General features: G+C 44.3%; 1 protein-coding gene across 1 annotated transcript; it reads right to left on the reverse strand.

Annotated features, from left to right (window-relative positions):
• Window positions 1-392: 392 nt before the first annotated feature.
• zfand1 (zinc finger, AN1-type domain 1) lies at window positions 393-27,195 on the reverse strand. Its single transcript, XM_055634230.1, has 8 exons — window positions 27,010-27,195; window positions 21,403-21,445; window positions 21,271-21,310; window positions 16,160-16,287; window positions 15,987-16,078; window positions 11,700-11,818; window positions 6,117-6,272; window positions 393-730 (listed from the first exon to the last, which is right to left on the reverse strand). Exons 1-8 carry the CDS (start codon window positions 27,062-27,064, stop codon window positions 560-562), a joined length of 804 nt encoding a protein of 267 aa, XP_055490205.1. The 5' UTR covers window positions 27,065-27,195; the 3' UTR covers window positions 393-559.
• Between the last annotated feature and the right edge of the window lie 136 nt (window positions 27,196-27,331).

Here is a 27,331-nt window from a genome sequence, read left to right on the forward strand (position 1 = left end):
AACCTCAGTCTCACCTGGAAAGACTGTTTGGGTCCTTGGATGGAGTCGAAGGGGTAGGTAAAATGACAAGGTTGCAAGGAAAGTACCAGGGGAGGGCGTGGTTTGGGTGGGAAGGGACGAATTGACCAAGGAGTTACGGAGGGAGCGGTCTCTGCGGAAAGCCGAAAGAGGAGGAGATGGGAAGACGTGGCCAGTGGTGGGATCCTGTTGGAGGTGGCAAAAATGTCGGAGGATCATCAGTTGATAATATCACATAACAGATGCCAAATTAAAGTAGATTTGAAAAAGTGCACGAAAACTTGCAACAGAAACAAGCGAGTTAATTTTCCATTCCATATAATAGTTCAATTTAACTTGCAGTTGCCCATAACAAAGTTAACAATGGTGTTGGATGGATTAAAAGCTTTTTTTAATTAAAATGCATTATCCTAGTCATACAATGACATATTATTTACACCTTATTTTTGACAGTTATAATACATTAAATATATAAATCGGAAAAAACAAATTTTCTTGAGGACTTCCCTATTACAATATGTTTTGTTCATTGGCGTGATTGTCATTCCATGTACGAGCTTGTGGTTCCCAATGTTAAACAATCATTGTCTAAATACTCCAGAATAACTGTTGTACCGTTTTTCAGTAGGCAGTCAGTCCTTGTAATGCACCATTCCAAAGTATTCTCCATGGGTAATACATCACCAGATTCACTATGACACAGTCTCAGTTTCTGAGAAATTATAGAGAAAGATTAATAAGAGATGGGGATAGAAAAATAAATAATTCATCTCTCTAAAACCAGTTCCCGTTGCATAATACACCACAAAATGGCAGTCATTAGAAAGGCTACACGTATTTTCAACTTTATCACTTTGAGGATTCCAAAGCATATATAGAAAGTAAAAAAGGGTTTTACTTGATAACTTTTAATTTTCCTTTTCATAATTTATTCAACTGTAATCTCTTTGAAGTAATCAATTTACCGCCTATACATTAAGATTTTATACATGTTGTAATGCATCAATCAACCTCTTTCTAAATTACAGCACTTCAGTTCCATTACAAATAGAGTCCTCTGCGGTCATCTCCCTCCTAAACAGGTATACCATTTTGGATACTGTTGAGGGAGATGGCTCATCAGGGGAATGCAGCAGCAGCCAAGTTCATGGCACCATGGGTGGCTCTGCGGCACATGGGGGGGGGGGGGGGGGGCGGGCGGGGGAAGAGTGGAAGGGCAATAGTAATAGGGGGATTCAATTGTCAGGGGAATAGATAGGCGTTTCTGCAGCCGCAAACGAGACTCCAAGGTGGTATGTTGCCTCCCTGGTGCAAGGGTCAAGGATGTCACTAAACGGCTGCAGAACATTCTGGAGGGGAGGGTGAACAGCCAGTTGTCGGGGTGCATATTGGCACCAACAATATAGGTTAAAAAAAGGGATGAGGTCCTACAAGATGAATTTAGGGAGCTAGAATATAAACTTAAAAGTAGGACCTCAAAGGTAATAATCTCTGGATTACTACCAGTACCACAGGCCAGTCAGAGTAGAAATAGGAGGATATTGCAGATGAATACGTGGCTTGAAAAATGGTGCAAGGGGGAGGGATTCAAATTTTTAGGGCATTGGAACCAGTTCTGGTGGAGGTGGGACCAGTACAAACAGGAAGGTCTGCACCTGGGCTGGAATGGAACCAATGTCCTTGGGGGAGTGTTTGCTAGTGCTGTCGGGGAGGGTTTAAACTAATGTGGCAGGGGGATGGGTACAAGAGCAGAGAGGCAGGGGGGTGTAAAATGAGGGTAGAAGCAATAGGTAGCAAGGCGAAAAGTAAAAGTGGCAGGCAGACAAAACCAGGGCAAAAATCAAAAAGGGACACTTTTCAACATAATTGTATAAGGGGTAAGAGCGTTGTAAAAACAAGCCTGAAGGCTTTGTGTCTCAATGCAAGGAGTATTCGTAATAAGGTGGATGAGTTGAACGTGCAGATAGCCATTAATGATTATGATATAGTTGGGATCACAGAGACATGGCTCCAGGGTGACCAAGGCTGGGAGCTGAACATCCAGGGATATTCAATATTCAGGAGAGATAGACAGAAAGGAAAAGGAGGTGGGGTAGCGTTGCTGGTTAGAGAGGAGATCAACGCAATGGAAAGGAAGGACATTAGTTTGGAGGATGTGGAATCGGTATGGGTAGAGCTGCGAAACACTAAGGGGCAGAAAACACTGGTGGGTGTTGTGTACAGGCCACCTAACAGTAGTAGTGAAGTTGGAGATGGTATCAAACAGGAAATTAGAAATGCGTGCGACAAAGGCAAAACAGTTATAATGGGTGACTTCAATCTACATATAGATTGGGTGAATCAAATTGGCAGGGGTGCTGAGGAAGAGGATTTCTTGGAATGTATGCGGGATAGTTACCTAAATCAACATGTAGAGGAACCAACGAGAGAGCAGGCTATTTTAGACTGGGTATTGAGTAATGAGGAAGGGTTAGTTAGCAGTCTGGGGTTACACAAAAAAGCTGGAGAAACTCAGCGGGTGCAGCAGCATCTATGGAGCAAAGGAAATAGGCAACGTTTCGGGCCGAAACCCTTCTTCAGACTGATCGGGGGGGGGGGGGGGTGGGAACAAGAAAGGGAAAAGGAGGAGGAGCCCGAAGGCTGGGGGATGGGAGGAGACAGCAGGGGGGCTGAGGAAGGGGAGGAGACAGCAAGGACTAACAAAATTGGGAGAATTCGATGTTCATGCCCCCGGGGTGCAGACTCCCCAAACGGAATATGAGGTGCTGTTCCTCCAACTTCCGGTGCTGCTCGCTGTGGCCATGGAGGAGACCCAGGACAGAGAGGTCGGAGACGGAGTGGGAGGGGGAGTTGAAGTGCTGAGCCACCGGGAGGTCAGCTTGGTTATTGCGGACCGAGCGGAGGTGTTCGGCGAAACGATCGCCCAACCTCCGCTTGGTCTCACCGATATAGATCTGCTGACATCTAGAGCAGCGGACGCGATAGTAGTTAGCAGTCTTGTTGTACGTGCCCCCTTGGGCAAGAGTGACCATAATATGGTTGAGTTCTTCATTAGGATGGAGAGTGACATTGTTAATTCAGAAACAATGGTTCTGAACTTAAAGAAAGGTAGCTTTGAGGGTATGAGCCAAGATTGACTGGCAATTAATTCTAAAAGGGTTGACAGTGGATATGCAATGGAAGACAATTAAAGACTGCATGGATGAACTACAAAAATTTAGAACGGAGTCGAGGAAACACTTTTGTGAGTCTGTGGAATTCTCTGCCTCAGAGAAGGCAGGTTCTCTGGATGCTTTCAAGAGAGAACTAGATAGGACCCTTAAAGATAGCAGAGTCAGGGGATATGGGGAGAATGCAGGAACAGGGTACTTATTGGGGATGATCAGCCATGGTCACATTGAATGGCGGTGCTGGCTCGAAGGGCCAAATGGCCTATTCCCTCACCTATTGTCTATTTCTTCAATGATTGTTTTGTTTTTATCTTTAAAGTATCCTTGAGTCCGTAATAAAGTTTATTATTTTATTATTATTGCATGGAAAAATAACATTAAGTTCAAGTTAAAAAAAATCAGTGCAAGGTACGTCAAGTCTAGTAGGAACAGTGAACAGAGAGAGGAAGGGAACAACGAAAGGGACAGTGGCCTTAACTGCATTTACTTTAATGCAAAGAACCCCATAGGCAAGACAGATGAGCTGCGAACATGGATCAGCACAGAGGATAATGAAAAACAAGAAACTGCAAATTCTGCTTAATACAAAAAACGACAAAGTGCTGAAGTAACTCAACAGGTCACGCAGTATCTCTGGAGTAAATGGATGGGAGACATTTCAGGTCGAAGCCTTTCTTCAGACTAATTGTAGGGGAGGAGAGAAGAAAGCTGGAAGAGGGGACAAGGACAAAATGTGGCACTAATAGGTGGACACAGGCGAGGGGGTAAAACTGGATTGAAGAGTTGTGACTTTAGAAGTCCAAGGGAGGAAAGTAATGTGGGTGGGGGGGAGGGGTTAATAGGTGGGCAAAGGGAAGAGAGTCAGTGAGAGGTTACCAAAAATTGGAGAATTAAGATATTATCACAAGACTGTGATATTGTTGCAATTGTTGCAATTCTGGATACATAGTTCAAGGAATAGCAGGACTGGCATAGGTGTTGCAGTTTCATGAGTGACAGAGAATGGCGAATAAAGAGGAAAGGCTCTTGCACCGCTGATCAGGGAAAACGTTTTGACACGACTGAAGGAGAATATCCTTGAGCGATTGGTCAATTAAGCTACAAAGGCAGAATTTAGCAATAAGAGGGGGATGGATCACTTTGATGGGGTTATATTGTAGGCCTCCCCAATAGTCAGTGGAAATTAGAAAAGATAGTCGGCAGGTTGCAGAAGGGCGTACAAGCAGTAGGTAGTAGTAGTGGGAGATTTTAACTTTCACAATATTGATTGGTATTGCCCGAGTTCAAAGGGCTTAAATGAATGAATGAATGCTTTATTGTCACATGTGACAAGTCACAGTGAAGTTCTTTGCTTGCATACCCAAGGTATGTAAAGAGTAGCCCATAAATTAAACCACACGGCATTGGGGGTTCAGTATTGATGTGGATAGAGAACTGGCTGGCAGACAGGAAGCAAACGGTAGGAGTAAACGGGTCCTTTTCACAATGGCAAGCAGCGACTAGTGGGGTACCACAAGGCTCAGTGCTGGGACCCCAGCTATTTACGATATATATTAATGATTTGGACGAGGGAATTGAATGCAACATCTCCAAGTTTGCGGATGACACGAAGCTGGGGGGCAGTGTTAGCTATGTGGAGGATGGTAGGAGGCTGCAAGGTGACTTGGATAGGCTGGGTGAGTGGGCAAATGCACGGCAGATGCAGTATAATGTGGATAAATGTGAGGTTATCCACTTTGGTGGCAAAAACAGGAAAGTAGACTATTATCTGAATGGTGGCCGATTAGGAAAGGGGGAGATACAATGAGACCTGGGTGTCATGGTACACCAGTCATTAAAAGTAGGCATGCAGGTGCAGCAGGCAGTGAAGAAGGCAAATAGTATGTTAGCATTCATAGCAAAAGGATTTGAGTATAGGAGCAGGGAGGTTCTACTGCAGTTGTACAGGGTCTTGGTGTGACCATACCTGGAGTATTGCGTACAGTTTTGGTCTCCTAATCTGAGGAAAGACATTCTTGCCATAGAGGGGGTACAGAGAAGGTTCACCAGACTGATTCCTGGGATGTCAGGACTTTCATATGAAGAAAGACTGGATAGAATCGGTTTGTACTCGTTAGAATTTAGAAGATTGAGGGGGGATCTTATAGAAACTTACAAAGTTCTTAAGGGGTTGGACAAGCTAGATGCAGGAAGATTGTTCCCGATGTTGGGGAAGTCCAGAACAAGGGGTCACAGTTAAGGATAAGGGGGAAATATTTTAGGACCGAGATGAGGAAAACATTTTTCACACAGAGAGTGGTGAATCTCTGGAGTTCTCTGCCACAGAAGGTAGTTGAGGCCAGTTCATTGGCTATATTTAAGAGGGAGTTAGATGTGGCCCTTGTGGCTAAAGGGATCAGGGGGTATGGAGAGAAGGCAGGTACAGGATACAGAGTTGGATGATCAGCCATGATCATATTGAATGGCGGTGCAGGCTCGAAGGGCCGAATGGCCTACTCCTGCACCTATCTTCTATCTATGTTTCTATGTTTCTATAAGGGGCACTTACAAAGTTACAAAGTACCCCCACGCCAGATCCCCTTTTGTTCTCCCCTCCCCCGTCATAATTTGTGAAATATACTGAAGAGGATTTTCTGAGCAGTATGTAGGGAGTCCTACTTGGAAGAGACATGTACATAGGATTGAGGAAAGTCCTAAAACCTTTTATATGTATATAGAAAAATAGGGCAGCAAAGGAAGGAATAGATCACATCAGGGACAAGAGGGGTTACATATTTGTAGAACAAGGCAATCCTTAATGAATATCTCAACAATATTCACCAGGGCACACTATATTACTGCTAAATAATGGACATTAACAATAAATGTAAAATTGGTTCAATATAAATCAGGGAATGTACAACTTTTATATGTTAAACAAAGTATTACCTTGGATGCCAAAATATTGTTGTTGTTCCTCAGGTTCAACATTGAGGCTGCTTTGTCCACCATTTTCCCAATACTCCATTTGGAACAGAAGAACATTGGTCTGCTTTTCTCTTGATTTCCTTGCGGCAAAAAAACTTGAAAATAGACACGCTCATTCTGCAAAAAATAGTACCAGTTCAACAATGATTTATGGTGCACAAAAGGACACAAAGGGGAGTTTGGGGGGGGGGGGGGGGGGAGGGGGAGAGAGGAGAGGGAAAATTGAGTTGTGGGGGAGAAAGGAGGAGGGGGGGGGGGTGGGGTTAGAGGTTACCTAAGATTACAGAATGCACTAAGTTACACTAATCAAAAGAGCCAGGATGTTTAGGCACTAAAAATATCTGAAATAGGCAGGCAAAAAGGCAAAATAAAATTACAAAAAAGGCATTTATTGACAAAAAAGGAATAAAAAGGCATGTATTTCCACCACCAAAATATGGTTAAAAATGATAATTATAAAGGTATACTACATTATTGCCTGGTTGCACATTACTACTAGCATTTTTTTTTCAAATTATCTGGTGTTAAATATGCCGTCTGACAGACAGAATATGCTTCAGTTGTGAAAAACTTCTTTCTACCCCAGCTGACGTCACTGGTGCATTCCTGAAACAAGCTACAAACTCTACAAATTCATGTTGATATCTTGTGCATTACAACTACCTTTGAGAAATTTAACTACTTTTTTGTGTAACCTTCTTCAAGATATTTGTTAGCTAAAATCCCCCTCTCACATTTTCCTTGTATGTCTTTACCTACATCGCCAGGAACTTTAAGTATAAAGTACAGCAAGTGAAGATATAAACTGAGCAATAGTTGTGCTTTTTGACTTCTCCAATACTTCCAATGTCAAGAAATACTCCTTTGATGGTTGACCTACCACCAGTTTACCGATGACCACATTGGTAACATATCTCCCCACAGTATTTGTTGTCTCGTCTAGTGAGATCCATATTTTGTTGCGTGTAACTTAATCTCTAATTTTCTGCACCACAATGTTGAAGTTGCTGTCAACATAATTATTTTGTAATGGTGACTCGCTCGGTATAGGTTCCTTTGTGTATTTCCCTAAAAAACCTCTGAGAGATTTGTTTTCCAATTTCCAGTGGAATTCCAGCATCAATGAATGCTTTGCACAGATCACTCGAAAACTCAGATTTGCGATTGGAGCCAGCAGCAAATGTTGAGGAGACAAGCTTGCGTATTTCCTACCTTCAGTTTCTCTGCCGTCGACTTGTGTTTAGCTGTCTGTACATGCTGGGTGACAAAATATTTCTTCTCATGATTCACTGCTTTCTCACATGCTTTGCAAAACTACACACAGTTGTCTGCAGGGAATATATCCGTACACTCACAAAATCGTTTTTTAAAAAGGCGTTGACTTGACTTTAGGCATTTTGACGCTTGCAGGTGTAGATCCTACAGGAGCGGGGATGCAGCCTTGTACAGGCAGGCCAAGTACAAGCTGAGAAGAGTAATCAAAGCTGCCAAGGAAAGGTACTCTGAGAAGTTGAGGAGTAAGTTCTCAGCAAATGACTCTTCTTCAGTGTGGAATGGCTTGCAAGAAATCACAAGCTACAAGAGGAAAACCCCCGCGCTCTTTGGGCAATCATCAGCTGACCAATGACCTGAACGAGTTCTACTGTAGGTTCGATAAACAGAAACGTAACCCTGGTACCCCACACCACATCCCCAACCAACACTTCACACCTATTCACAGCTTAGAAACATAGAAAATAGGTGCAGGAGTAGGCCATTCGGCCCTTCGAGCCTGCACCACCATTCAATATGATCATGGCTGATCATCCAACTCAGTATCCTATACCTGCCTTCTCTCCATACCCCCGATCCCTTTAGCGACAAGGGCCACATCTAACTCCCTCTTAAATATAGCCAATGAACTGGCCTCAACTACCTTCTGTGGCAGAGAATTCCAGGGATTCACCACTCTGTGTGAAAAATCTCGGTCCTAAAAGATTTCCCCCTTTTCCTTAAACTGTGACCCCTTGTTCTGGACTTCCCCAACATCGGGAACAATCTTCCTGCATCTAGCCTGTCCAACCCCTTAAGCTTGACTCCAGTTTAAAAAGACTAGATCCTTCATCAGCTATTCCTCCTCAATCACACTTCACACCTATTAAAGCTACAAGGACTGAACCCTTTCCCACGCACCCCTCTCCAGTCACCACTTAACACCCACTTACAACCGGGTTTCGCCCTGGTGCTGTAGATCTTCTTGTAAGTTACGTTAAAACGGGAAAAAAAGGCTGATTTAGGCACTCAATCAGGATAAAGGTATTATCTTCCTAAAATCATCAAAAAAGGCATGAAAAGGCACATGGCAAAATTCTGACTCTACTAATCAAAATATGCTGTTCCTCCGGTTTGTGTGTGGCCTCACTCAGGCAATGGAGGAGGCCCAGGTCCAAAAGGTCAGTATGGGAATGGGAAGGGTAGTTAAAATGGTGAGTAAACAAGAGATCCATTTGATTTGTGGCCATTGGCACATTCACAGTTTAAATTTATGTGTGCCTTTTAATTTTTTTTTAACAAAGATGGCACAGCTATCACAAAGCACACATACCAAGACAATTTCCTTACTTCGTATAGTTTAACATAACTTAAAGATGCAGATTGTCTTAACCTTAAACTTAATATTAAACTCTGATAAGTAAAATTCTATGTACCCACTTCATACACACACTTTTTTTTTGTTTTTTTTAGTATGTCCAAATGTGTGTTTTAATGTCTCTCGGTGTGCCTTATGTGGGGGGTGGTGTGGGGGAATAAGGGGGAAACCGCTTCCGGTCATCTCCTCCACGGAGAGGAGACAGTTTCAATGTCGCCTCCCTCGAGGCATAACACCAAGGATTGGTGCGGCCTTTCCCTGGAGTCAGGCCTGGAGCTTCAGCAGCAGGCACAGCGTCAACTTTTGCGACTGCTGCCCCGCGGACTGTTCAGTCTGAAGCCGCGGTCTGCAGAGCTTCAAACTGCGGGCGCGGCATACGGACCCTGGTATCCCTCGTTGGGGACCCCTGGTGAAGAAGAGCTCCGCCCGCCGGCCCGCGGCCTAAAACACCCTGAAGCCGCGGACTGCGGAGCTTCAGGAGCAGCGTCCGGAGACTGGGATCCCTCGTTGGCGGCCCCCGTAGAAGAGCTCCTACCCGCCGGCCCGTGGCCTTCAACATCTTGAAGCCGCAGTCTACAGAGCTTCTAGCCGCGGGCGCGGACTTACTTACTTACCATCCGGAGCGGGTTCCCTCTCCGGGAATCCCTGAAGAAGAGCTCAGACCGCCGGCCTGCGTCATCCTGAAGCCGCGGTCTCCGGTAGGGAAGCACCGATTCTGGACTTACCTTCCAGACAAGGGGGCCTGTCACCTGGCCGCCCGCAGCGGTGACTGCAGAGGTTATGGCCCAGACGACGGGGGAAAATGGAGGAAGACTGACTGTACTTTGTGCTTTCCACTACAGTGAAGAATGCTGTGGTGGATGTTTGTGTTAAAATTTTATTTGGTATTGTCTGTTCTTTTTTATTGTACCGTTGCTGGCACGTTCATTTCACTGCACTTTATTGTGTATGTGATAAATAAATCTAATTGATTGATTGATTGATTGAAGAAAAGTTATATAAAGATGAGCTTGTTCAGCAAGTTCATACCAACTCAATTATTTCCAAAGTTAAGATGTTTAAGGAAACAGGTGCACTAAAACAGTTCATAGAAGTAAATTCCACAAATAGCAAAATAAATAAAAAATTCCACCCTTGTTGCAATTACTTCAACTCTGCTTGAACTCCACTTTCTCAGCTCAAAATTTGTATAATCTACTTTTTTTTTTGAAATATGAAGTTTGAGTAAGACTGTGTCCCTCAGTTTATTGTGGGAATGATGGGACACCATATTTGGTACACAGCATTTAAATTTTATTTTACTTGTATGAATGATAGATTGGCTAATGTCGTCATTGTACCCAAGATAGGGATGAAGAGTTCTCAAATCCAATAATTCTGACATGCAGTGACCTCTACAGCAAACAGATTGTATTGTTCCTAATATGCTTGTTATCTGGCAGCCATTTTGCAGTCTGCAACATCACCATTACTCTCTTCTTGATGAAATACTGCCTTCACGTGCATTGTAAGTGCCCGTGATATTGTAGCAATTGCAGTCAGCAACATATGTTCTCCTGCACAGTGCCGGTTCATCCAACTAGCTAATCTTGTGCTTCTGAAGGTCAACAAAGCTTAAGGTCCCAGTGTCTCTGAACTCCCATCTCGGCTGTTCTGGATTTGTCATCTGCCTATACAATATCAGGTTCACTCGTTCCTTAAATAAACTTTTGAAAATCAATGCAATTTAGTCTTATTTTGTAATCTCGCTGCCTTGTCCATAGCTCAGCCTCAATTTTTATGAAGTGTATCCTCCAAATCACATCAGCCAGATAATTTTGCCTATGATGGATTGTGTTGTTTTCAATCTATGCCTTTTTACACTCTTACATCAACAAGTAGTAATACCCACAATGTCAGTTATCGTCCAACAACCCAAGAATGTTAAATAATATCTAAATACATTTCTAAAAGCTGCATTTGCACACAGCATGCAGAGACCATTTATTTTGATTTTTTTTTTTAATAACTTCACATCACATTTGAAAGGAGGGGAAAATTGTTAGCTTATCTTTTGTTAATATATATTTTGTTAGCTTATCTTTTGTTAATTTATCTTTTGTTTATAAATATGTCTTGCTTAATTTAACTCAAAAGGCAAAGCCAGACACAAAAAGCTGAAGTAACTCAGCGTGTCAGACAGCATCACTGGAGAAAAGGAATTAGTAACGTTTCGTGTCTCAACCTTGAAGAAGGGTCTCGACCCACACTGACACCCATTTTAATTCTCCAGAGATGCTGCCTGACTCGCTGACCTAAAAGGGTTTGTCCCACTTGGCCATCATTTGCGCATGAGGGGCGCATTACGCGCGCATGGTGCGTGGTAACATAGGCAGTGACGCGTGGTCCCAGGATTTTGTGATGTACAAAATCTTCGCGCGCCATCTGCGTGACGAGCAAATGACGGCCAAGTGGGACAGGCCCTTTACTCCAGCTTTTTGTGTCTGTCTTTGGTTTAACCCAGCATCTGCAGTTCCTCCTTACACTAAATCAAAAGCCAAACAAGGTTACATGAATTCTCACTAAAACAGTTGTTTTCTTCAGTTAGTGGTCTGAGGAAGAACAAGCTTAACAACAAAGTAATTTCAAATTGATAATACTTCCCTGTTCATTTAAATGTTATGAAACTCTCACCGTTTGAGGCAGGAAATCCTGCTGCCTACCCAGTGCACATAAAAAAAAATCAATTAGCACAAAATGGGCAGCAACCAAAGGACACAGATGATTTTTACACTACGTCTGCCTGTTTCAAGAAAATAAAAAACTTTAAAAAGAATCAGATATTACCTCAAAAGAAAGTACACTCCACAATTGGCACTATCACCACTAAGACAACTTCAGTGAAATTTTCACTTCAAATAGATTGACTTACATACCTGTGGAATAGACTTGTCACCAACAGCATGTAGCTTCAGCTTCATTAGGGCCACTTTTGCAGCTGTCGCATCATTCCTTGCTCCGCTTCTTCCTTTCTTCACCGGGACTGTTTTCTTGGCTTTTGATTTAAATGAAAATCAAGCAAGACATATAAATTACCCTGGGATGAACTAATTGTCGGCTCCTTTTAAAATTACTAAAATTATTAGTTTAGTTTACAGATACTGTGCGAAAACAGGTCCTTCGGTCCATCGAGTCCACACCGACCAGCGATCTCTGCACATGAACACTATCCTACACACACTGGTGACAATTTACATTATACCAAGCAAATTAGCCTACAAACCTGAATGTCTTTGGAGTGTGGGAGGAAACCGAAGATCTTGGAAAATAACGCATGCGGTCATGGGGAGAACGTACAAACTCCGTAAAGACAGCATCCGTGGTCGGGATGAAACCTGGGACTCGGGCGCTGTAAGGCAGTAACTCTATATTGTCTTGGCTCAAAGACTGGAGTACTGCTGTAGATTTGGGAGGAACAACAGCAGCAACAGATTAACAAGAGATACCACTGATTGGCTCTAGCCCAAGTGTGAGGAGAGGGGTGAAAACAGTTGAAAACTGAGGAATTGGCTGTGTAAATTGGTAAATCAGGCAATTTATCAGTCAATTTAAGCAGGACAGCTCTTTGCGAGCGGCAGTGAGTGAGCGGCCTAGTGAGGGAAGTGCCCTGTGAGAAAAGTGTGAGTCTTCGGCTCGAGAGTCTTCAGAGAGGAGGCTGAGGAGAGGAGACCACGCAATACGCTTGAGAGGCTAAGGATTCTGGGAGAGGCAAAGAGGTTTGCCACGCACTGCAAGGGAGCAGTGGACCAGACAGGAAGAGCGGACGGAATTACCACTAGACAGCCAAACCAGTAGGTAATTTACGGCTGGGGTGAGTACTTTCCCATTTATAGGAGGTAGGATTATATAAATAAGGGGTGTATCAATACAGTAGGGGATTCTTAAATAGGACCAGTTAATTACTTATATAAGATGGGCGGTCAGGAGATGTGCCAATACTGCGAGATGTGGGAATTTGTCGACACCATTGATGTAGAAGATCCCTACAGCTGCAGTAAGTGTTTGAGGCTAGAGGAACTCCAGCTCCGCATTGATGAGCTGGAGACCCAACTTCATACGCTGCGGTACATCAGGGAGGGGGAGTATTACCTGGATGTTTTGTGCCAGGGGATGGTCACACCGACCAGTTTAACTAATTCAGTAGGCAGTGAGCAAGGAAAGGAAGGTGTGGCCATAAGCGAGGCAGGTAGGGGGAACCAGGAGGAGATGCGGCAGGAGCCACAGCCCTTGTCCCTGACGAGCATGACCGAGGCTCTTACTCAATGTAAGGACGGGATCAGGGGCTGTGGGAGGGATGAGCAACCTGGCTGCAGCACCGTGGATCAGGAGGCCATTCAAGAGGGGGGAGTTAGAAGAAATGCCGTAGTGATAGGGGATAGTATTATTCGCGGGGTAGATAAGGTTCTCTGCGGCCAGCAGAACATGTCCCGAAGGCTGTGTTGCCTACCCGGTGCTAGGGTTAAGGATATCTCTGCGATGCTGGAGAGAAATTTGCAGAGGGAGGGGGAGGATCCAGTGGTCGTGGTCCATGTGGGGACCAATGACATAGGAAGGACGAGGAAGGAGGATCTGCTGAAGGAGTTTGAGCAGTTAGGGAATAAATTAAAAAGCAGAACCTCGAGGGTACTGATCTCCGGATTGCTACCTGAGCCACGGGCCAAATCGGCGAGGGTACGTAAAATTAAAAAGCTAAATGCGTGGCTCAAAGACTGGTGTGGGAATAATGGGTTTGGTTTCTTGGGCCACTGGCACCAGTACTGGGACAGGGGGGATCTGTTCTGTAAGGACGGACTTCACCTGAACGGTGCTGGGACTGGGGTCCTGGCAAATCATATAACTAGGGCAGTAGAGAGGTCTTTAAACTAAGTAGCGGGGGGGAGGTATCAAGGGGGGTAATAACGGCAGGGGTAGAGGAAATAGAGCAGGGTATCAGTGGGGAAGCGGAAAGTCAAAATGTGACAGGAGACAGAATGTGTGAAGATAAAGCTTTAGATGTAAAAGGGGCAAAAACGGAAAGGAAGGGTAGTAAAAATCATCTGAAAGTGCTTTATCTAAATGCACGGAGTATTCGTAATAAGATAAATGAATTAACGGTGGGAAGGGAGGGAATAACGGCAATAGAGAGGAAGGATATTGCGTTGAAGGATCAGGATAGTGAAACAGCTTGGGTACAGATAGAGAATAATAAGGGGAAAAAAACACTAGTGGGTGTAATTTATAGACCTCCGTTATTCCCTCCCTTATTAAAAGGGCCACCCCTCCTCCCTTTCTTTCCTGTCTATCTTTCCTAATTGTCGAGTACCCCTCTATATTTAACTCCCAGTCCTGATCCCCTTGCAGCCATGTCTCCGTAATGGCCACGATATCATAACTATATATACTTAATTGCACCGTTAATTCATTTATCACTACGGCATTTCTTCTAACTCCCCCCTCTTGAATGGCCTCCTGATCCACGGTGCTGCAGCCAGGTTGCTCATCCCTCCCACAGCCCCTGATCCCGTCCTTACATTGAGTAAGAGCCTCGGTCATGCTCGTCAGGGACAAGGGCTGTGGCTCCTGCCGCATCTCCTCCTGGTTCCCCCTACCTGCCTCGCTTATGGCCACACCTTCCTTTCCTTGCTCACTGCCTACTGAATTAGTTAAACTGGTCGGTGTGACCATCCCCTGGCACAAAACATCCAGGTAATACTCCCCCTCCCTGATGTACCGCAGCGTATGAAGTTGGGTCTCCAGCTCCAGCTCATCAATGCGGAGCTGGAGTTCCTCTAGCCTCAAACACTTACTGCAGCTGTAGGGATCTTCTACATCAATGGTGTCGACAAATTCCCACATCTCGCAGTATTGGCACATCTCCTGACCGCCCATCTTATATAAGTAATTAACTGGTCCTATTTAAGAATCCCCTCGGTATCTCTAGCTAATCTGTTGCTGCTGTTGCTCATCCCAAATCTACAGCAGTACTCTACCTCTAGACCTTCGGCTAGATATGTAATGAAAATGCTGTGGTTGGTCAGGTGAACTGCCTGTAACATCCAGTGTACAATTTGGCCACAGAGTAATGAGTACAGAGAGTGTAGTTAGGGGCTGAGAATGCATCCTTGTAAGGCATCGGCGTTGAGCATTCTAATAGGGGATATTTTGTCACTTACTAATTCTCCTGGGGAGAATGGTTGTGGGGATTCTCCCGGGGAGCTGCGCGTGCGGCAGGAGTGCCCCAGGGAGCCGCGTGGTCCCTATCCTCCCGCCAAACAACCGCGGTGCCCCGGTGGGCCTCCCAGGGGACTGCAGAGAAGCCGGGCGGAAAGGCCTGCCTGGGTCGAAGGTGCCTCAGCGGCAGACTCAGCGGGGGCGGGAACCTTGGAGGTGGTGGAACGTGGGGGGGGGAGGGAGACAATGGGGATCTGCTGTGGGGGACCGCTGTGAAGAACAATGGAGGACCCGGCTTGGGGGGGGGGGGGGACCACCGTGGGGGACGGGGGGGGAAGAAAGGGGGACCCGGTGGTGGGGGGCACTTTAGTTTTAAAATCCTATGCTCAAAGGATAAGCCTGCTTATGTTTGTTTGTTTGTTTGTTGTTCTTTCTGGTTCGATCCGGTTTAGGAGCTGTGCACATGGCAGCCAGCCAACAGTCGCTTGTCCTTTTTTTGCACTTTTAATTTCATGTTTGTGTACCAAGTCCAAGTGAGTTGTTATGTATTGTGACTGTTGGCAGACCAATTTTCCTCCGGGGAAGAATAAAGTTTTATCGTATCGCAATTGCGGTCAATGGGTAGGAAGTGAAGGGTCGATTTGCATAGGAGGCTACCGAGTCGTAGGTCCAGGATGAGGGGAGAAGACCCGGATACTGTCAAATGATGTATATGGGATTTAATTGAATCTCATCAGCCAGACAAAAGCAGCATAGTTCTAAAAAAATGTTAGGAAATGGTTAATCTGGAGATGCCATCAATCTACCAGCAGCTCGACTGTATTTAGTTCAGAAACAAAATACCTCATCCGAAAGGGAGTGTCTGGCCTCACCCTTCGATCACTGATCAGCACGCAAAACATTCCCAACCAGAAAATTGCGGTAACTTCCTGCTTAACCACAACATGGAATTTATAATTACTATTTTAGTTTCAACTCCAACACCATTTACGTATAGAATGAGAAACACTTGCCAGCACCCTCTTTTATTGATTGCTGAATGACAACCGAACGCGATTTAGACACCTCCCGCTTTTCACAGTCATGGTCTGATTGGTGCCGATGCCTATATAAAGAAAAGGTCAACACACTGAAGTGTAAATTATACCAATGTTTGCATCAAAATTCAGCTTCTCCAAATACCCACCTCAGACAAAAATGCTTATTACAATCCGAGCAAATTATTGGCACAAGCTCAATTGCCTTACAGCTTTGGTAACTGCAACTGTAGGATGAGGTCCCTTCTGACTGAACTGGTTCTTTTCTTAAAAGTACCTGTAATTTGAAATACAGATCTTAAATATATGTTACCTTATTTACAGTACTGTATTGAGTTTTAAGTATTAGAGATAAAGCACGGAACAGGTCATTTGGCCCACCGAGTCCGCGCCGACCAGCAATCCCCGCACACCTAACGCCGTCCAACACACACTAGGAATAATTTACAATTATACCAAGTCAATTAACCTACAAACCTGCACGTCTTTGGAGTGTGACAGGAAACCGGAGATCCTGGAGAAAAGCCACACAGGTTACAGGGAGAACAAGGTCACAGGCAAGTACCCGTAATCAGGATTCAAACCAGGTCTCTGATGCTGTAAGGCAGCAACTCTACCGCTGCGCCACCGTGCCTCCCCTGCGTTACTCTGTTAAAATAAACTAGCTCAACTTAGAATCAATGACTCGTTGTAATGAAGCACATTGATAAGAGAATAATATGGCTCGATCATGCTCGATTCAATCCATGCCATCACATACCCCACTATTACTGCACTGAACTGCAGTGGACTGTGTGGCAAGACCAAGCCAAATGCGTCCGTTCTGAGGCCCTGTTGGCAACTTTTTTTTTCTCTCTCATTTATCATATTGTTTACGGTGTACTTTGTTTACATATTCTGTTGTGCTGCAGCAAGTAAGAATTTTATTGTTCTATCTGGCACATGTGACAATAAAACACTCTTGACTCTTGAAACCGAGGCTCTGTCCACAGCAAAACCTTGAGCCCATGACAACTCACTGTTGTGAAAGGTATATTTCACTGTGTTAAATGTCTCTGAAATTTGGAGACAATTAAAAGTAGTCCAACTGGATACTAAAAGTTTTTTCAAAAGGCAATTCAAATAGTTAAAAGCATATAAACTTTAATTAAAAATCTAAATATGGAGCAAACTAAAGAAAAGTAGACTAAAATAATGTGTAAAAAGAAACTGCAGGTGCTGGTTTATACCACAGTTAGACACAAAGTGCTGGAGTAACTCAGCAGTCAGGCAGTTTCTCTGGAGAAAAAAGATGGGTAAAACTCTTCTTCAGACAGAAAGTAGAGGGAGGGAACTGGTGGTAGGAAAAGCCCAGAACAAATCAAGGTTCTGTTGCCACCCCCGAAATAGTTATGGGCTTTTCCTATCTCCAGTTCCCTCCCTTCTACCTTTAGTCTGAAGAAGGGTTCCAACCCAAATTAATACCGATCCTTTATCTTCAGAGATGCTGCCTGACTCGCTGAGTTACTCCAGCACTTTGAGTCTATCTTAAACTAAAATAATCTTAGCTAAACTTACCCTTTCAATTAAACTCAGCAACTCCAGGGGTTACCACTTTCATGCTAATTTGTGGTATTCTTAAAGCTGGGAGCCTGCATGAAAAGTGCTGACTTCATCACTTTGCAATGTCTGAATCTACTTCATTATATACATCCAAACTGCTGTATGCAGATGTGAAAATCAAGGACATATTGAAAAGCAACAAGAAAGTGGGCAAGTAGCCAATTATGACTACCAATAATAAAAATCAAACTTTTATTAAATGAGATTCAATATTATTTCCAGTGCTAAAGCAATTTCATTCCACAATTTTACCAATTTCTCTGTGTCAATCATAAATATTTGGTCTTTAGCTTCCATCTCTTAAAATTGAAATATCAGAGAAAGCTTGAGCTAGATATCTTTAACAATAGTGGTGGAAAGAACTTTTAGTTGGATCAGTCTTTAGCCTATCTAGTGTCTTCAATGGAATCAGCAAATAGAATAATTTATAATTTCTCTTTTAACTGGAAAGGCCAAGTTTTGAGGGGGTGATGATAATGAATACTTCCCTTAAGTCTTGATGTTCCTTGTGCACCAAGTGCACCGATCCAATTAAATGGTCCAGAGGTTTGATATAATCGGGTATAATGAAGCTTGGTTGCATTCCAGTGGGATACATGTGGATTCTGCAACATGATATGAACTTCTTTGGCCTTGGAAGACCGTGGATTAAGGATTTTTTGAGAAAATGGGGTAGAATACAAGATCCATAGATGCCGCCTCACCCGCTGAGTTTCTCCAGCATTTCTGTCTACCTTACATTTTTACAAGGTCAGTATACCACTGCATTGTATTCATTTTTGCTGCTTATTTTTACGAAAACAATTTAAAAAAATGTTCTTGTTAAAAAAAAGTCAATTTAATGCTTTTTTTAGTCTGCGTTATTTGTCAGTGAGTGTGAGATAATGACTTTTCATCTTCCTGCTAAATATTTCCTGTTTCCCTTCAGCATATTTTCAAATGAAACAAAGGGAATCTTTCCTATTAAATTTAGAATGTGGGGCCATCTTCTCATCTTCATTAATTTATGATATAGATAATACATAATTTATTTTGAAAGAATGGATGTTATAAGACAAGGTAATGTTACTAATAAAATGGTATATTTCATTTCAAATACATTTTTCTTTGGTTTAGTTTAGTTTAGTTTTTAGTTTAGAGATTCAGCGCCGAACCATGGTTCCACGGAGTCCACATATTAGCATTATCCTACATTCGGGGCTATTTTTACATACAGACCAAGCCAAATAACCTACAAACCCATACTTCTTTGGAGTGTGGGAGGAAACCGAAGTTCTCGGTGTAAGAATGGGTCGACTGGGCTTGTTGTCGCTGGAATTTAGAAGGATGAGAGGAAATCTCATAGAAACATATAAAATTCTTAAAGGATTGAACAGGCTATACGCAGGAAATATGTTCCCGATGTTAGGGGAGTCCAGAACCAGGGGTCACAGTTTACGAATAAAGGGTAGGCTATTTAGGACTGAGATGAGGAAAAACTTCTTCACCTAGAGAGTTGTGAAACTGTGGAATTCTCCAATTCACTGGATATTTTTAAGAGAGAGTTAGATTGAGTTCTTGGGGCTAAAGGAATCAAGGGATATGGGGAAAACAGGAACGGGGTACTGAATTTAGATGACCAGCCATGATCATATTGAATGGCAGTGCAGGCTCGAAGGGCCGAATGGCCTACTCCTGCACCTATTTTTCTATGTTTCTATGTAAAACCCACGTAGTCACGGAGAGAACGTACAAACTCCATACAGACATCGCCCATAGTCGGGGTCCAGGCACGTGCCGTGAGTAATTACTCAGGGTAGGCTGTCAGTCGGCTTTTAAAAAATCTTGAAAATCGTGCATGTGCAGATTGTTCTCCTCTCCACGTAGGCAGCCAGTTGACTTTTATAGTTATTTTCTTCAAAAGCCTTATCTCTCAAGTATTTAAAAGGATATACTGTAATTCCCGGCAATTAAGACGCACCCACATTTTAAGTTGCTAAATTTTGAAAAAAGGACATAGAATTTCTCACGCTCAAAAAAATAAAAATAAAGAAAGTAACAATTCAATTTGCCCAAGGCTTCCAGATCTCCTCCATTCTGAATGAGTGGGGGGTGGAGGGTGACGGCAGGTGGAGAGATGGTGGGGGAAAATGGGAGCACATCGGGACAAGTTGAATCAGTTGTGATCTTATTGAATGACAATACTAATTCAAGAGACCAGTTGAGGTTACTCGTGCTGACACAGGATCTTTGCTCTTGAGCTGTTCCCCACACTGTCCGGTCTCTGAGCCAGGTCAAAAACAGGGATACGAGAATATCAAAACTAATATCAACTGCTTTTGTGCGCTTCCGCTGACAAGGCAGCAGTTCTCTGTTATTCTCACTTGACCGACACCGTGCCACGGGACTTGCTGTAGCGCCCAGGTCGGCTCTCTTGCCCCAGGTCTGGCTGGTGTGCACAGGTCGGCTCGCTTGCCCCAGGTATGGCTGTGACATTCAGGTCGGCTGCGTGCCCCGGGAATGGCTGCTGTTCCCAGGTCGGCTAATTTGCGTTTGCTTGAGTTCGGGTTATGGGCCGTACCGAGCCGTAGGTTGCCGACCCCCGTGTAAGGCCTCATTGTGTTCCCCCTCCCCCATGTTTTAAAAGCTATTTGGCCCAAGTCTATCATTCTTGACTAAAATGTAGCCTTCGGCCTCCAAGACGCAGGCAAATTTTCGGGCCTAATTTTAAGGTAAAAAAATAGCGTCTTCGTTGCCGGGAAATACGGTAGCTAAAAGCAATTTATTTACCACATTATTTGTACACGAACTCTATTCTTCTCTCTTTTTGTTTCTTAAGATAATGACAAGCCATGTTTGGAAAAACCCACCAAAAAACTTGCGCTGTGCATGCGCAGTACGCTACGCAGCATATGCGCACACAGTCCACGGTGCAAAGGCAGAATTTCAGCTGCCTTTATAGACGATTGTCATTGAAGGCTTGAAGCAGCGTCGACAGCACGTGAGTTGCACATACTTTCGCGTGTTAAATGTACTGCAGATGAAAGGCATGGGAGAATTATGCCTACCGAAGAGATTGATCTCTTAGGTAGGCATAATTCTCCCGTGCCTTTGCTATTTATATTTAATGATTACCAATTTATAATTTTAGTCAGGGTAGGCATGGCCTACCTTGCCTAACCTGACGGCACGTGCCTGTCAGGGCCGAACCTGGATCTCTGGCGCTGTATTTGAATGTATTTTACACTTTTCATTGATACATATAAATAGTCTTCCAATGTGTACCTCTTCTCTCATGAATCTTAATAACATAATTATGATGTGAAGCAGTTGCTAGAAACTCCCTTCAAATGCCAAGATATTTTGCTTTACCTGAACCAAAAACATTTGAAATATTTCCAGTTTGGCCTCAGGACAACATTAACAATATTAAGTGTTTAAGAAAGAACTGCAGATGCTGGAAAAATCGAAGGTAGACAAAAATGCTGGAGAAACTCTGCAGCTCCTCTGGAGAAAAGGAATAGGTGATGTTTCGTGTTGAGACCCTTCAGTGTCTGAATTCTTGAATCGAAACATCACCTATTCCTTTTCTCCAAAGATGCTGCCTGATCCGCTGAGTTACTCCAGCATTTTGTGTCTATCTTAACATACATGCTTATTGGTTTAGTCCATAACTCACCCCAGAGCAACCATGAGCATCTTTATTTCTATGTTCAAGGCTAAAGAAAGAGGAAAGTTATAGTAGTTTGCATGTATGAAAGTGGAGATTAAAAACAATTTGTAATATGTAATTAAAATTAGCATACTGTACCAATAGGTTCCTGAACAGGCATCACAAACAAATGGTAGAAAATCTAAAAGATGGTAAAGAAAGTTAGTTGAGCAAAACTCAGTTAATTTATTCACACATATATAACAGTGAATAAAGCATCAAAGATATATTGTCAGTTAAAATGACTTCAGCATTTACCTAGAATGTTTGGTCAATGTATTTTCCAAAGGCAAAGATACTACCTTCCATTTGAAGGTCTGATAGAAAAAAAAATATTTTTCCTGAAATCTTTTGCATGAGATTTAAACTCGTAACTGTTCAACTCAAGTTCTTTGTGAAAAGGTACTAATGTAAAAACAGTAAAGTTTTTAAATAAACCTTGAATGAGGACAAAAACCAGGGAAGGGTTTCAATCAGCAAGGCAGATAGGGGCAAATGAAACATTGAAACAGAAGTAGAATGTTACTGCGATAAATATATATAATTTTCAACACAAATACTTAATTTGTGCATCATCAACCAATTTGGTTGCAGTATCTTGCTCACTTCAACAAAACAGGTTATAAATAGTGGCACGCAATTCAATACTGGTGGCAAACTGAAAAGACTCTCTCATCCCAGCTCTCCTTTCTACGCTAACATATTATCCCAACAACCTACATTCTTATCTTGCACAGAAACCTTACCAAACATCATCCTGAAATCCAAATATTTTATGACTACCTTCTCCCATCTATCCAACCTGCCTGTTCAATACTCTTATGGTACGGTCTCACCAACATAATACTCTTATGGTACGGTCTCACCAAGGCTCTGTAAAACTGCAGTAGGACCTCCTTGCTCCTAAACTCAAATCCTCTAGCAATGAAGGCCAACATGCCATGAGATTTCTTCAGGGCGCTTCTATCAAAGCGTGCATAAAACTCATTGAGCTCGTCAGGGAGTGATGTTTCACCAACATTCAAGCTGCCTCCTGGTTTCCCCTTGTAGGAGGTGATTGCATTCAGGCCCTGCCACAGCTGCCGAACATCTGTCTCTTCCTCCAGTTTGGAGCAGAAGTCCCTTTTGGCCTTTTTGATGGCCTTACCAAGGTCATATCTGGACTTCTTGTAGGCCACTGTATCATCAGACATGAATGCCCGGTTTCTGGACTTCAGAAGAGTGCGGATCTCAAAGTCCATCCAAGGTTTCTGATTGGGAAACACTCAGAAGGGTTTTGTAGGGATGCAGTCCTCCACACATTTCTTCAAGTCTGTAACGACTGTGGCGTATTCGTTCAAGTCCGTTGCCGAGTCCTTGAACATTGGCCAGTCAACAGACTCCAACCAGTCCTGGAGTTGTTCCTCAGTCGGGTCGGGAGTTTCACAGCCAGCGTGGGAAAGTTTAAAGTCCGGGGCTCCTGCAGCTGCGGGAGATCACAAAATTGCCAGCGCTTTCAGCTGCCCAAGCAGCTTGTCTGAAACGGCACGGATTACTGCCGTTTCACTGATCCAGGTGAGTTGATAGAAGTTGTAGTTGAACCTTTTCTGTTCTGGTGCTCCATAAAAGTCGCCGCAGGCAGGTGCCATCTTGAGATCTGACAGTTTGCTTTGATAGGGAGAATACTGATGTGCCTTCCCGAGCCCCCATTCGCTGTGATAGTATTTCAGTCTCAGTCACAGAGGCCGACGTCGGGAAATCCTTCAGAGGGGTGAACCCTCGAAAAGCACCTGGACCTGATGGTACACCCGGCCGTGTTCTAAAAACCTGTGCAGACCATCTGGCTGGTGTTTTTACGTACATTTTGAACCTCTAACTTCTGAGGTCCCCACCTGCTTTAAAAGGACATCAATTATACCAGTGCCCTAGAAGAGTAAGGTGACGTGCCTCAATGACTATCGGCCAGTGGCACTAACGCCTGTGGTGATGAAGTGCTTTGAGAGGTTGATCATGGAGCAAATCAACTCCTACCTCGACAAAAACCTGGACCCACTGTAGTTCGCTTGTGGATGCAATCTCGCTGGCCCTCCACTCCGCTCTGGAACACTTGGACAACAAAAACTCATATGTCAGGCTGTTATTCATCGATTACAGCTCGGCATTTAAAACAATCATCCCCTCCAAGCTGGTTACCAAACTCCCAGAACTGGGTCTCTGCGCATCCCTCTGCAATTGGATCCTTGACTTCCTCATCCACAGACCACAGTCTGTTCGTATTGGTAGAAATGTGTCAGCCTCGATAACAATCAGCACAGGAGCACCTCAAGGCTGCGTGCTCAGCCCCCTGCTGTACTCACTCTATACTCATGACTGCATAGCCGGTCACAGTGCGAACTCCATCATCAAGTTCGCTGACGACACCACTGTTGTGGGACGTATCACTAATGGGGATGAGTCAGAGTATAGAAGAGAGATCGAGCAACTGTCCATATGGTGCCAGCACAATAACCTGGCGCTCAACACCAGCAAAACCAAGGAACTGATTGTGGACTTTGGAAGGAGTAGGATGGGGACCCACAATCCCGTTTATATCAACGGGTCGATGGTTGAAAGGGTCAAGAGCTTCAAATTCCTGAGCGTGCGCATTTCTGAAGATCTTTCCTTGTCCGAGAACACGAATGCAATTAACAAGAAAGCACATCAGCGCCTCTACTTCCTGAGAAGATTACAGAGAGTCAGTTTGTCAAGGAGGACTCTCTCTAGCTTCTACAGGTGCACAGTAGAGAGCATGCTGACCGGTTGCATCGTGGCTTGGTTCAGCAACTTGAGCGCCCTGGAGAGGAAAAGACTACAAAAAGTAGTAAACACTGCCCAGTGCATCATCGGCTCTGACCTTCCTTCCATCAAGGGGATTTATCGCTGTCACTGCCTTAAAAAAGCCGGCAGTAGCATCAAAAAAGCTGACAAGCATCAAAGACCCACACCATCCTGGCCACACACTCATCTCCCTGCTACCTTCAGGTAGAAGGTACAAGAGCCTGAAGACTGCAACAACCAGGTTCAGAAATAGCTACTTCCCCACAGCCATCAGCTATTAAACCTGGCTCGGACAAAACTCTGATCATTAATAACCCACGATCTGTTATTTGCACTTTATCAGTCTATTTATTCATGTGTGTATATATTTATACAATGGTATGTGGACACACTGATCTGTTTTATAGTAAATGCCTACTATGTTCTGTGTGCTGAAGCAAAGCAAGAATTTCATTGTCCTATCAGGGACACATGACATTAAACTCAATTGAACTTGGTCGGTATTGGCAAAACAAAACATAGAAATTAGGTGCAGGAGTAGGCCATTCGGCCCTTCGAGCCTGCACCGCCATTCAATATGATCATGGCTGATCATCCAAACTCAGTATCCCGTACCTGCCTTCTATCCATACCCTCTGACCCCCTTAGCCACAAGGGCCACATCTAACTCCCTCTTAAATATAGCCAATGAACTGGCCTCGACTACCCTCTGCGGCAGAGAGTTCCAGAGATTCACCACTCTCTGTGTGAAAAAAGTTCTTCTCATCTCGGTTTTAAAGGATTTCCCCCTAATCCTTAAGCTGTGACCCCTTGTCCTGGACTTCCCCAACATCGGGAGCAATCTTCCTGCATGTAGCCTGTCCAACCCCTTAAGAATTTTGTAAGTTTCTATAAGATCCCCTCTCAATCTCCTAAATTCTAGAGAGTATAAACCAAGTCTATCCAGTCTTTCTTCATAAGACAGTCCTGACATCCCAGGAATCAGTCTGGTGAACCTTCTCTGCACTCCCTCTATGGCAATAATGTCCTTCCTCAGATTTGGAGACCAAAACTGTACGCAATACTCCAGGTGTGGTCTCACCAAGACCCTGTACAACTGCAGTAGAACCTCCCTGCTCCTATACCCAAATCCTTTTGCTATGAAAGCTAACATACCATTCGCTTTCTTCACTGCCTGCTGCACCTGCATGCCTACTTTCAATGACTGGTGTACCATGACACCCAGGTCTCGCTGCATCTCCCCTTTTCCTAGTCGGCCACCATTTAGATAATAGTCTGGTTTCCTGTTTTTGCCACCAAAATGGATAACCTCACATTTATCCACATTATACTGCATCTACCAAACATTTGCCCACTCACCCAGCCTATCCAAGTCACCTTGCAGTCTCCTACATAGAAACTAGGTGCAGGAGTTGGCCATTCGGCCCTTCGAGCCTGCACCGCCATTCAATATGATCATGACTGATCATCCAACTCAGTATCCTGTACCTGCCTGGGAGATGCAGCGAGACCTGGGTGTCATGGTACACCAGTCATTGAAGGTAGGCATGCAGGTGCAGCAGGCAGTAAAGAAAGCGAATGGCATGTTGGCTTTCATAGCAAGAAGATTTGAGTATAGGAGCAGGGAGGTTCTACTGCACTTGTATAGGGTCTTGGTGAGACCACACCTGGAGTATTGCGTGCAGTTTTGGTCTCCAAATCTGAGGAAGGACATTATTGCCATAGAGGGAGTGCAGAGAAGGTTCACCAGACTGATTCCTGGGATGTCAGGACTGTCTTATGAAGAAAGACTGGATAGACTTGGTTTATACTCTCTAGAGTTTAGGAGATTGAGAGGGGATCTTATAGAAACTTACAAAATTCTTAAGGGGTTGGACAGGCTAGATGCAGGAAGATTGTTTCCGATGTTGGGGAAGTCCAGGACAAGGGGTCACAGCTTAAGGATAAGGGGGAAATCCTTTAAAACCGAGATGAGGAGAACTTTTTTCACACAGAGAGTGGTGAATCTCTGGAACTCTCTGCCACAGAGGGTAGTTGAGGCCAGTTCATTGGCTATATTTAAGAGGGAGTTAGATGTGGCCCTTGTGGCCAAGGGGATCAGAGGGTATGGAGAAAAGGTACGGGATACTGAGTTGGATGATCAGCCATGATCATATTAAATGGCGGTGCAGGCTCGAAGGGCCGAATGGCCTACTCCTGCACCTAATTTCTATGTTTCTCCATACCCCCTGATCCCCTTAGCCCCAAGGGCCACATCTAACTCCCTCTTAAATATAGCCAATGAACTGGCCTCAACTACCCTCTGTGGCAGAGAGTTCCAGAGATTCACCACTCCTAACATCCTCCTCACAGCTAACACTGCCCCCCAGCTTAGTGTCATCCGCAAACTTGGAGATATTGGCTTCAATTCCCTCATCCAGATCATTAATATATATTGTAAATAGCTGGGGTCCCAACACTGAGCCTTGCGGTACCCCACTAGTCACTGCCTGCCATTGTGAAAAGGACCCGTTTACTCCTACTCTTTGCTTCCTGTTTGCCAGCCAGTTCTCTATCCACATCAATACTGAACCCCCAATGCCGTGTACTTTAAGTTTGTATACTAAGTTGGGACGAAGAGCCTGTTGTTTCCACGCTGTAAGACTCTATGACCTGAAAGGACTGTCGGGGTCCCTGGACATAATTGAGGTGGTATATGGACAAAAGATAGGTGTAGGGTCAAAAGATAGGTATTGGGTCAGTTGTTGCATCTCCTGTGGTTGCAGAGGAAGGGGTGTTTTTGTCTATTGATATAGATTCAGCAGCTGGGGGACAGTGGCCTCCTGTATCCTTCCACATCTTTCACAGTGGCAATCATCTTCCTCACATTGTAAATGAACACGACAATAAAACCCTATCCCGGGTCCATACCTAGCTGCCGGCAATGTTGTTCATCACACTGCGTGCCCAAGTCCAGCTCCGCCATTTTATCTCCGTGTGTGACGGACGTCCCCTCCAGCCTCCCTCCGCCCCCGTGGTGAATAATAGGTGGTCCTCCAGTCCCGCCTCCAGGTATATGACGGGTGGTCCTCCAGTCCCGCCTCCAGGTGCAAAGCTCGCTATAGGATCTTTGCCCAGGTGTGTGACGGACGGCCCGGCACTCCCCCCTCCCCAACCCTGGTGATCGTCCAGCCCCGCCCCCAGTTCAGTGACGGGTGGTTCACCAGCCCCGCCCCCAGTTCAGTGACGGGTG

Source organism: Leucoraja erinacea, chromosome 4, assembly GCF_028641065.1.
Source record: "Leucoraja erinacea ecotype New England chromosome 4, Leri_hhj_1, whole genome shotgun sequence".
NCBI lineage: Eukaryota > Metazoa > Chordata > Chondrichthyes > Rajiformes > Rajidae > Leucoraja > Leucoraja erinaceus.

Excerpts from the sequence above, each read along its gene's own strand:
- zfand1 (XM_055634230.1), bottom strand. The coding sequence starts at position 27,064 with ATGGCGGAGCTGGACTTGGGCACGCAGTGTGATGAACAACATTGCCGG. Across the intron at positions 21,446-27,009 it reads ACAACATTGCCGGCAGCTAG|ATTTTCTACCATTTGTTTGT; the intron begins GTATGGACCCGG and ends ACCATCTTTTAG. Across the intron at positions 21,311-21,402 it reads GCCTGTTCAGGAACCTATTG|CCTTGAACATAGAAATAAAG; the intron begins GTACAGTATGCT and ends CTCTTTCTTTAG.